Source organism: Carassius auratus, chromosome 7 (assembly GCF_003368295.1).
Source record: "Carassius auratus strain Wakin chromosome 7, ASM336829v1, whole genome shotgun sequence".
Taxonomy (NCBI): Eukaryota; Metazoa; Chordata; class Actinopteri; order Cypriniformes; family Cyprinidae; genus Carassius; species Carassius auratus.
Window position 1 is genome coordinate 3,947,994 of NC_039249.1, and position 12,839 is coordinate 3,960,832.

At 36.7% G+C, this 12,839-nt stretch overlaps 1 protein-coding gene across 3 annotated transcripts in view; it reads right to left on the reverse strand.

The window, feature by feature from the left end:
* LOC113105560 (insulin-like growth factor 1 receptor) overlaps positions 1-12,839 on the reverse strand; it is a 70,868-nt gene that overhangs the window by 53,466 nt on the left and 4,563 nt on the right. For all 3 annotated transcript variants that reach the window (XM_026266693.1, XM_026266694.1, XM_026266695.1), the window contains exon 2: positions 11,252-11,812. In XM_026266693.1, coding sequence (XP_026122478.1) covers positions 11,252-11,812 — 561 coding nt within the window. The remainder of the gene's footprint in view (positions 1-11,251; positions 11,813-12,839) is intronic.

The following is a 12,839-nucleotide window of genomic DNA, read 5'->3' on the forward strand; positions in this document are numbered from 1 at the left end:
ACACAGCGAATACATCTCAAATGGCATGTTATCAAAATTATTAACAGTATTTTCATGTGTCTAGATTAAGAAATACCTGCTAACAGTGCTGTTTTTAATGTGTCAATTTATAGCACAGAACTTATATTCAAATGATGATCTGTACTGGAACACGCCTGAACATCAACCCTGTGGGTGAATGGAATTCATAAACAGCAGCTTTACGAGAGTATAATTATATTAAAAACACCAACAAAGACAGTTAAATTAATCCGTTTTATTTCCAACATGCACTTATTTAAGTCTGTCTTATTTAACTCATGTAAAGTTATGTCATTGGGGCATGACTTTATGGATTGCATGACTCTACTTGAGTTTGTCTCTATTTCTCAAATCCAAGTCTACACAGTATTAATAATTTATGTAATGCATCTAATTTGTGCATTATTGGCTAATATGGTAAAGTATATCAGTTAAGGAAAATCAAGTTACTTAACCTGTAAACTCCTTTGACTTTCTTCAAGATGCAGTGCTGTAATGGCAGTTTTGCATGAAATATTCAAAAAGCCCAATATCACAAAACCGATATCCGATAATGGAAACATGCTTAAATACTGGGAAAAATCTCTAATTTTTGCATCACAGGAATAAATGACAACTTTAATTATATTAGAATCATATATAATAGAAATAGAAAATATATTGTATTTTACAATATTATTGTTTTACTGTGTTTTTGATCACATAAACACAGCCTTTGTAAGCAAAAGAGAAAAAATATTCCAAAAACAGTAAAACTAAAATCTCACCCCAAGCTTTTGAAAGGTAGTGAAATTTCCGCATTTGTTTAATCGTTTTACATTTATTTTAGATAATAAATCTTGCATCCAACTTGAGTAAATTTCAATTTTGGGAAAAAATTTTTTTTTTTAATAATAGTTTGTAGTAAAATTTTAATTTAATAACTTTTATTGCTACTGAAGGCATGGAGCAAATATAATTTAGTAAAATTTGCAACATCATTGATTACCAGGGTGCTATGTGGTTGCTAGATAGTTTTGGAGGGTTGCCAAGTGTTTTATCCTACCTGAAGTCAAAAATAATATATATATAATATTCTAGTTTCTAGAAATGGCTTTGGACCTTATTTGTTGTTTTTTTTATGCTGATTATTCCATTTACCTTGAAATTCCACTACATTTCGGCAACTGTGCTTCATGGTTTGTTTCAAAAGCATTTCAAAAGCACAAAAGTTGTGCAATAGGCTTTTATTAAGCATTAGCAGCCACTATCCTAAACAAAAGGCATGTGATAAACAAAAGGAAAGATAAGTCTTCCTTGAAGCAATCACCTATGCCCAAAGGTTAGATCATTCCTAACGTGTTTGGGCAAAAGCCTGCAATCTTACTGGTTAAAAAAGTGGTGCCAAAATCACACAACCCCAGACTGCCCTAGCAAAGCAACCCCTGCTATCACCACAGCAACCACACCCCTGCCCCCTCGATTTTCACACACATTCTTGCAGAATGATAGAGCGAGCCAGTGGTCCCTGCAACGGCTGAGAGCGATGGTTTTCCCCTTTATCCTCCCCATACAGCGGTGACTAAGCCAGCTGGAATTCCTGCCTAATTATATGCCCACTTAAAGGGACAGATTCCTCTCTTGTCATTCGCTCCTCCGACGCCACACACAGACAGTCCGATAACGGATGTTTCGGCATGCCTGAGCAGACGCTGCAAGAATCCGATAAAGAGAACTGGTCTCAATGAAGTGAGCTTAAATCACAACTGCTACTCAATATAAGTCTGTATAACAATTGAATGGGTCTCTCTGTGTGACAGCATACATTTTATGGCTTTTTATAGAAAAATGTAAATTCATTTTAATGTTGTTAAAGGGATAGTTCATCCAAAAATGAAAATTGTCATCATTTACTCACTCTCATGTCATTCCAAACATGAATGAATTGCTTTCTTATGTTGAACATAAAAGATTATATTTTGTGCGGAATGACACTTTGTGTACCTGATATATATTAATATTTAACACAGCTTACACACACAAACACACACACACAAACATATATAGTGTGTATTAGTTTTTTATAATAAAAATCTGGCAACCACAGCTGGCCGTTTGTTTTGTAATATTTTTTTTTTCAGTGTAGGTCATATTTTTACACCAAAAGCAGAAGGAAAAAGTATGACTAATAATAAGTATGTTATAAATAATAACATTAATAATAATAAATAAATAATAAATACAATTAATTTTATTTTACTTACAATATTTTGCTTAATTTACTTAATTTACTTTAAAATATCAAATAATAATAGACAGAGCTGCACAATACTTTCATTACAACAAGTAATCCATGATGTACTACACTATATATATTTTTTTCCTTTTCGCGTTATAGTGATGAAGTTTATTATAGTTATGGATTGAGTTTGTTGTTGTCGTTTGTAATACCGTAATGAGATTTGACATGTTTTTTTTTTTTGGGGGGGGGGGTGTCAAAAAATATTTTGTATTTTCTAGATGTAAATATACTTATACATATATTAAAATGTTTGGCCAAAAGATCAGCATTCAACCGAACACCAGCACGCAGCTATTCCACAGAACTTAACCATCACTCAACTGGCACTTATGCTATTCTTATCTTTTCAGTAAACGGTTGTTATCACAAAATAAAGTTTGAGAAACATGTAACCTTGATGACGGCCAAGACATTCAGCATGATACTGTCAAGGGCAGACGGTGTCTTTGACTGTGACTCCAGCATTGAGCCTCTCTGGCAGAGACTAAATACTCCGGTGAAAGAGTTGTACTGTCCACCGAGGTTAATGAAGTATGTGAGAGAAGCAAAACACAAAGAGGAAGTCACACTGTTGTGCTGCCTGGCCAGGCAGAAACCCAGCCTTTACATGTGGGCAGATAAACAGACTGTAATTAAAACAAGGCCCCCATTCTCCGGCTGGACATTTTGAGAGAGTGCCCCAAGCGTTTGTCGGGGCCTGAATGTTTCCGGCCGTGGTGCGGAGCGGATGAGATCACTCAGAGGCAGCTCATTAAGTGATGAGTGCTTTCCCTCCCGCGGGGCGCCACGGCTCACTCTTCAGCTAGATAACACAGACTGAGCTCGTAACTTATTCAACTACACTGGTAGTAGTTATATGTCTACTTCTAAAATCAAAAAAAACTTTTACGCCTTTGGATATTTAACACTGGGAGTTTGTCATAAAGCATTGGTAAACATGAGAGTTTTTAAGTGGTTTACACCAAGGCAAGATTTACTATTACTGCTAGTTACACAGTGTGTGTGAGAGAGATTTATACAAACCCTAAGCCTAAGTATTAAACTTTGCTGTGTAACTAAGCTCACCAAAACATGAATAATACCTCAAATCATGCAGCTCAGATCAAAAAATAAATAAAAATAAAAAACAACACATCTAAATATTGAGAAATAGCATTTAAATTTGTCCAAATGAAGTTCTTAGACAGGCATATTACCAATCAAACTAGTGTTGTAAAGGTACCAAAATTTCAGTATTTGGTACCAATACCAGTGAAAATCCACAGTTCTCAGTACCGATTTCGGTACCAAAGCAAAAACATGCTTATAAAAAAATTGGACTATACTTTAATTTAATCCAAACTGTGTACATATTTTATTTTAAAGATTTTGTGGTCTAGGGTAACATTTGCTTTTAGATGCATTTTATATACATTTACACATATTAGTCAAAATTAGCAAGTTAACGTAGGCGATTTCTTTTTTCTTCAGTTTAACACATTACAAATATTTAATGCAATGAATACTGTTGGTCACCCCAGTCACAACTGTCTTGTCTTCTTAACAAGAACCATTGTTTATTTAAACACAGAACGTCTTTACAACCACATTAAACCAGTGGTTATCCAAACTGTCCTGTAGCAGCCCAGAAATTGTCTCCCTGACCTAACACCCTGAGTTCAACATATTGGGTGTTCTCACTCTGTGAGATCGCAATGAATTTTGATGAGTGATTCTTTTAGTGGTAATCACTAGAGGTGGGAATCACAGGGTACCTCATGATATGATACAAATCACAATATTACGATTTTATTCATTAAATTTAAAACAAAATTAAATTTGGGTGAAACTTGTTTACTGTTTTTCATAATTATATTACCGTAGAAAAACTTTAAACACAATTTTATTTTTTTTAATTGCCATATTTGTGTGTTTTGCTTTGGTACCGAAATTGGTACAGAGAACCGTAGATTTTTACTGGTATCGGTACTGAATACTGACATTTTGGTACAGTGACAAAACTAAATCCTATCATACATCACAATATCTGTCTATGAAAACAAATAAAAAGAGAAAACTTGCACTTGTCAGGCCTTTTCACAGGCATTTTAATTCTGATAAAAATTTATAGAAAACAGCACAAAAGTTCTGTAAATCAAATTTAACGTGTTAAGTAAATTAATCATTTTATTCTTGGACTTATTAAAAGCTTACACATTTATTTGTATGCAAACCAACACATTTAACTAGTTATCAACTTATTAACTAGTTATTAACTAGTGTGTATGTCATATATATATATATATATATATAAACCTGTTACATTTCAAAGTTTACCTGGAGTGTTTTCTCAACCTTTCCTCTCATAACAACGGAGCCCCACACATGAAATAGCCATTCACATTTCACATCGCGACTTCTGCACGCTCAATTATGGCTCTGACAAGGATTTGTTTCCTCATCCATGCCATAGGTGCAGATTTATGTTTCTGCAGGTTAATGCCCACTGTCCACGCTGCATAACAAACACTTGAAGAGAGAGAGGATCGAGTTTCGTTGACAAAACTGGACGCGCCGGCGCTGCTCTTTCTCTCTCTCATATAGTGAGGGGAAATCCACCTGCTACACGAGTGGAAAGGTTAGGCTACCCACAGACTCAATATGTGCTCTGCAATGATAGTGTGATCGATGCCCACAGTCCACGCTGTTAGCTGTTCTGGGGCAGTTTTTTTGTTTGCATCTCGAAAGATGCCGGTGCATCTCTGATTTGTTGTTGGTCTACTATTATGCTTGTATTTCTTCTTCGCTGTGAATTTTCATTCATCTGACCATCTGAATCTGGGAAGTGCCTCCACAAGAAGTCCAGAGGTACTGCCGCTCCAGTAAGCCAAAGATCTTTTGCGTGTTAAAAATATTGATACTTGGTGCCAGTGTATCGATAATGTCTCATGAACATCGATTTATCGTCCCACATCTAATAATCAGAGCATGTAAGCGGAGTGGTGCAGCATTAATTTCCCCTCCCTGCTCAGAGCATTTGATGCTGGATTCATAATTCAGCACAGCAAAAAATAGACTCCGTGTGGAAAAGATCTCTGCACAATCTAAGACCACAACAGTGTGCAGTGTGAATGTTTTCCGCTAACATGAGTGTGGAAAAAATACGCACCGCATACGCACTGCAAACAGAGTGTGTATGAACCTGGCATAATTAATATGTGTGCGCTTCAAGTGTGCATCAGACGGTGCCGCTGCATGACATGACAAACCAGCTTGAGACTGTTATTTTGAAACATCCCAATGCAATTATCGTCCGATAGTGATCGGTAGCCAATCAATCGGACCAATCCTAGTTTTAATGAAAAATAATGACATTGGTGTAAATTTGTACCCATTTAACCGTAAAAGATATAAAAGAAAACATGCCACAATTTATTAAGCAAACCAGTTTCTGTGGTACTCTTTCCTGTCAGCACTTTATGGCTTGTACACTATTAGCGCAGACCTTTTGACTTAATGTTTGCAATGCATGGAAAAGAAAAAAGGGAGAACCAATAACGCAGAAAATTAAAAACTGCCTAATACCTTGTGGTATTCAGAGCAAGGAAGAAATCTCCAAAACGGAGTCATAAGACATTGTAATCTATTCGGCAAAAGCGCTTGACATTTCAGTGACATTTTCACTTGGTCTCCACCCAAAGCTGGTCAGCAGAGAGATGAAAGAAAGCATTCACCTGTCACCTGTGAAAGACGGCTCCAAAATCTCACTACTTCATCAAATCCTACGGCAGACGTCCAACTCTACTGCCATCCCAAAACACATCATGCAAACTAGAAAGCAAAAAAATCCTTATTTGCTTCTTTAAAGAACGCATGTTCCAGAGCTGCCGTTCTGGTCGGGATATTTCTTTTTTCAAAAATGGCTCACGAGATTGTATCCAACTTTTAACCTGTAAAACAAATATACCTACTAGGCAACAGCAAAGCCTAAAAATGCATAACAAGCAGTATGATCCAAACCTTAAGTATTATTTAGATTTAACATCCAATTTAATATCTTTAACAACGTCTCGTCTAATCCAGCAAATTTGGTGCAAGGAAAAACACCTCATCAAAAGGCATCATATTGCACTGGCGCATCTGTTACTGCGATAAATATCCAATACGTGTGACATTTACAGCATTGAGGTCAGTGTTATGATCAAACAGTAGCTAACAAGGTATCAAAAAGGTCATGTTTGGGTTTACTGGTTCCTGCTAAGTAATCACATGTTTGTGAGGAGCTTTGCATTGTCATCCTTTCCCGGATCTCTTCCTGATGAGTATCTTTCAAAGTCTATTCAATCATCACCTTTATGTTGTTCAAAGACTTTAGATTTCTGTGGAACACAAAAGGAAATTCTATGATGAGATTTTTTTTACATGCATATACAATGGACGAGGACAGAGGCTTTCAAGCCAATTCAAAATAACTGTTCTATAAATTTTAAAATGTAATTTATTCCTCTGATGCAAAGCTGAATTTTCAGCATCATTATTCCAGTCTTCAGTGTGACATGATCCTTCAGAACTCATTATAATATGCCGATTTTCGTTGTGCTGCTCCATTTTTTTCCCAAACAATACATTTATTTACGATTATTTGAGAAAGTTCGAACCAACAGCATTATTATTTAAAACAGAAATATTTTGTAGCATTATAAATGTTTTTCTATCACTTTTACGCAAAAGAATGCATCCTTCAGTATAACCTTTTAATTAAGAAAATCTTACTACGGTAATAATTATAGAGCTACTGTATAAGCATCTTTGGGCCAGTCCACATCTCCCTAGTGGCCATACAGACCACTCCAGCAACCATTTAGCACTGAGTTTTGAAAAAAACAAAAGGTTTTTTTTTTCTGACAGCAGCTTGAGGATAACTGTACAAGATCTGCTGCATATTTGCATCTCAACTCATCTTGAACTGTTAAGTACTGTATCTGATGTGGGCTCTTTCCTGTGTGAAGACATTTGCAGTAAGCTCTATCTACTCTAAATGTAGCTGAAATGCAAAGTACAAGGCTGGTGAACAACAAGTCCTGACTGGGTAATTAAAGAGCTGGGAAGAAAAAAGGCTAGGCAGACTGACTGGAAACCACTACCAGCCCTTGAAGAAACATCTGTGTTAAAGGAAAACAAGGTAATTATATGGAAAGTGGGAGGAACTGCTAAAGTATTTTCCCTTTAGAGAGAGGCGCTTTGTCTGCCACTGCAGCATCCTTCTGTCCAAAAAGACCACAATAGTGGAAGACTACAACCAGACCTCTCCATACACGTGTTCTGCACATAATCCATGTTTATACTGGCTTTCGGATCTTTCTTTTCTCGTCTTGGTGAAAAATGTTACATCTCTTCAACAAATTTGCTTGGTATTTTTATTCCAGTTCACTGCTGTTGTCAGGAATTTGACGTTCCGGACACAAACCTTTTTGTAGACGAGGTCATTATCTTCAGAGTCCAGCGCAATCAAAACCCCCTGCAATGACCAGACTCCATTTTTCATTGTGAACGTGAGGCAAAGGGAAAACCAAACTTACACAAACACACCCTGAAGCCAAATGGCTTTTTCTTCTTTACTGTAAAACATGAACCAGCCAAGATTTGAAGCCTACAGGTACAGAATGAATGCTGGGTGACCCCTCTCTACTTAACTGATAACAACCAGAAAAAAGCTTTGTGATGACAGATCCCTGGATAGTACTGACAGACAGACCAAATGTGAAATTCAGTAAAAACTGGTGAAGAAATTATTTGTTTGATTTGTGCACAAAACATACTCTACATAGAGGTATTGCGAAATGCAGCAATTCATAACTCAATGCAAGTTGCATTCTCAGCATTACCACAAGAGGCACCATAATCAGTGTAAACTGTCTGCTACATGTACATTTCTCTTTCAGGAGAGCATTTCCCAAGAGCATCATCAAGCTATGGCCGCAAGGAAAAAAAAAAAAAAAAACTCAGTCCATGGCACTCAAAAATACTGTGAAAAAAGTAAAAGCCTTTATTCACATGGCCTCAACACTAAAATCAACGCACATACAAAAGGGGCTGACTCGCCTTCATCAGGGTGTCCTTCATCAAGTATGATCGCAAGTTTGTTGTTACCAACACAGTTCAATGTTTCAGTGCTTCCTGAAACCAACAAAACATTCCCAAACTGCATTGCATAGCTTTGTGGTTGCAGCTATAGTCTCAACCTATGGTTAGAAGCATATTTTCTTGTCGTTTACGACATGTGGGAGCAAACAGCTTAGCTAAATGAGCAAAACAAGAATTACAATCTGTTTTTCATTGAATTGGATCATCAAAAGGTCAGCAGCAGCAAAGACATGGGTTAATAAAATGGGAAAAATACATGAAGGATATTTGTGTTATCTAACATTTAAAGGGGTCATATGATGCGATTAAAATGTTTCCTTTCTCCTTGGAGTGTTACAAGCTCTTGTTGCATAAATAAGATCTGTAAAGTTGTAAAGACTAAAGTCTCAAATCCAAAGAGATATTCTTTATAAAAGTTAAGACTTGTCACCGCCCTCCTAAAAAGGCTTGTTTTAACACGTCCCCACATGTCTACGTCACAATGTGGGACAATCTAATAAAGCCACCCGAATGTTAACGCAAAGAAAGAAGGTAACTTTTATTCTTGCTGTTACAACGGCGCCATGTTGTGGAGATGCTGTATTTCATTGTGGAAGTGAAACTACTTTATTTGGCCTTCCAAAAGAGGACTGTATCCGCTTCATCATGCTTGGAGCTGATCCGTGCGGGTGGCTGAGGAAATACAGCCAACTTCGTGCTGTGGATCACCAGATTGGCTTTTACCGTGGACGAAGTGGAGTCCAGCCCGGGAACGTCATATGTGGCTGCCGCAAGCCCTAGGCCGTTCCTCACTCTTTGCAATGACAGTCTGACGCTTCTGACTCACAGTCCGTAAGTACGTAAGTACTATGTTAAGAAATTGCCACTGATGATTCAAACTAGGGGTCCACAATATATTGGCCGTTTATCAATGCGCATCTTGTCAGTAAAGCCAGTTATGTAATCAACGGTAAATACCATCAGGTTTGTGAGTTTTACCATCAGGTTCAAGCTTGTCAGTTAACAACGGCTCTGTGTAGTAACAGCTGCTCTATGTGATATCACGCACCTGATGGAATTTACTGCTGATTAGAGAACCGACTTTACTGACGAGATGCGCATTAATCATCGGACGATATATATTGTGCACCCCTAATTCAAACAAGTTGAGCAGTGTAGAGTAGCGCTTGTCTTTTCTCCAATCACAAATGCAGACATGGATTTATGTTTACGTGGCACGATATGCAACACAACTCATAAAAAGACATTAATGTACCGTATGTGGAAAATAATGTGTTTTTTTTACCTTGAACTGCATAAGCATTTCATTACACCAAATACACAAAACAATGTTCTTTTTAGCAATATCATATGACCCCTTTAATTATTGAAGGTTTGCATCATATTCAGAGTTTGCTTTTCACTGTTTTTAGAGTAGATATCTAGGAAAGCACGGGAGCCGATAGCCGATATAAAGCCGATTTATTAATATTTACGAAATTTATATTTAAATGATTTGACAATGGATTAAAAATAAATGTGTAAAATAAACATACTTGTACTTTAGATGACAAAGTATTTTGCACAAATAAATAATTATTTAATAAAAATATAATTAATAAAGGAAGTAACCACCGTAACCAACAAGGCACTTGTGCATTGGGAATCATATTTTTAAAATAAAGCCAAGGTAACACTCATTTTACATAAAGCATGCAATGAAAATGATATAAATATGACAGTGGGCAAATGCATAAAGCGCAGCATAATTTGAAATCATGTTTAAAGAATTAAATTTAACACAGGCCGTCCGTCACACAGAAAACAAGCGATCATGCTGATTAAAAATTCACACTTCACAAGATCTCACAGCTGGATTCGACTAAGTTTGGATGTTTGTGAAATAAAATATTCATTGGTCTTTCAAAGATTTGTTTAAACGAAATAAATGCGTATTTGCTTAATGCTGATGGCAAACGAGAAAGTATTATAATGTTTGCATTTCTATTACTAATAATATAAAAGCAATCGTTATAATACTTTTTGTATACATTAATTCCTTTAACCATTCTATCTGATTATTAGACAGACCTGTTAACAACGACAGTTAACAAGAGAGACAGTGAGAGCACTGTGTGCTCTAGTGCTGCCTTTCTAAGCGCAATTAAAATATAGGTCCGGTGCATAGTCAAAATAAAATCCACCTCGAACACAATGGCCAAGCAGAAAACGTTTCGGCCGATGCAGATATTTGCAAAAATGCCAAATATCGGCCATGGCGATATATCAGCCTTGGCAAAATATCGAATCTGTTTTTGTGCAAGTGAAATGAGTAAATGCAATCAAATTAAGTTTCTAAATATAGTAACCATCATGTTTACACAGCACACACAACGACTCTGCATTTCCTTACGATATCGCTTAACAAGGAGACAGGAGGAGAGCTGCCAGTCAATAAATGGGAAAACAAGGTAACCAGAATTTCTTATTTGAAAAAGTAACTCAGATTTAAAAATAAAGCAGATTTATTTTAACAGAAGCCTTTGCTCATTTGCTTATTGGGAGCCAATAATAGTGGAGGGCACTGTACCAACCTACACTTAATGTCATCTCTAGGGTTGCAAAAAGGTGGAAAATGTCCAGTAAATTTCGGAAACTTTCCAGGATTTTTTGTAATCTTCCAGGAATTTTTAGAATATAATTTTCCACCCCTTTGTAATCATTACTATAGCATCCAACACATAAGATATTGACCACACACTGTCTTAAAAAGTGGATCAGATCTCAACAGCTGCAAAACCTGGCCTATGAACCAGGCAAACACTAAAACACAACTAAGTAACTTACCTTTCTGGCAATGGTTGGAGGTCCAGCATCTGTAATTTTCATTGCTGTTGAAGTTCGTCTTGATACACAGAGGGTTGTCCTCCATGATTCCCGGGCAAACATCTCCGCACTCCTTTGGCTGCTTATTTACATCAATGAAAATGTTAAATTCAGCATCCATAATGAGAGACCAGTCTATAGATTCCAGGTAGCAGAGCTCTGGATTCTTCGCAATTCGTATCGCGCCCCTCGTGATGTTCCGCAGGTTGTAAAGGCCGATGTCCTTCAGGCTGGTTAACTCAAATATGACCAGGGCGTTGTTGTAGAACAAGTTACGGCCCCGGATCACGGCGAGGTTTGGAAAGAGGGTGCTGAGGCTGACCAGCCCGGATACGCGGAAGAGGAGAAGATAATCCGTAATCATGGTCAGTTTGGGGAAACTGAGGGTGCGGAAGACCTCCTGGTTGTTATTGTTTTTGCTTCCAATGAGGAGGATCTGCAGGTATCCCTCAACCACCGTACAGTTCTCCAGCCGCTTGAAATTACTGATGTCATTACCAATATCAATGCCTGGACCACAGACTGGAAGGAGAAAAAAATAATAATAATAATTACAAGATAATCAATATTCAACAGTCACAGCTTTGTAGAAAGAGATGACTCAAAAAAATTGACCTTAAATGCTTGAATTCAAGGAAACATAACAATTTGGAGGTTAAAATAAAGTTTCGGTTATGAATCACAGTCAGGGCAGACATTTAATTTGTTGCGTATGTGAGGGAACTTTGTACAGTCATTGAACAGACTACACAGTTCCCTTACATACTCATCAAATGAGTTGTACTAGTGTCTTAAAGAGACAAAATGTCCAAAAATGCACGTATTCTTTCGTAGTTTCAAATTTCATTCTTCAGTGGAACACATAAGAAAACATTTTTAATGTCTTAGTGTGTTTTTGCGTCCATACAATGAAATTCAGTGGGGTCCAATGTTATTTGTGTTCAAAAAATGAAGTTTTTATTAATGTCTCGGTGAATTGAATTATTGGACCATATATAAAATTGTTATTTGGTCCCCAACATTTTTCAAAATATCTTCTTTTGTGAAAACCTAGGTTTAGGTTTAAACAACTTGATGGAGTAAATTTACACAACAATATAGAACGAGCACTAAAACAAAACGGTCAACCCAAGCATACAAATGACAAGTTTCAACCACATGCAGTTTTTCTTCTGCCAGTGACACAGTGCCACGAGGGAGCTTTTATAAGACACATTTTAGCATTTTTATGACAGGTATCCTGAGACAGACATCTCTGCTTGCACTTACCACCCATTAAGTTGTTTATTTTCAACAGCGCCATTTGCCCACAAGCTAATCACAAAGAGAGATTCTAAAACATTTAAGCTGAGCTGAAAAATGAATCCTGGAAAATGCAGGAAGATAATTATAGAGCTCTTGAATTATAGATCCTTAGTGAAACTTTAAAAGATAACATTACCTAAAAGTTTATAACCCTTTAAATCTCAAATACCACTCTCAGAGGAAAAATGCCTACTGCTTCCTCTTTCTTTTAAAGCCATCCTTAAATTCTGATTTTAACAAGTAT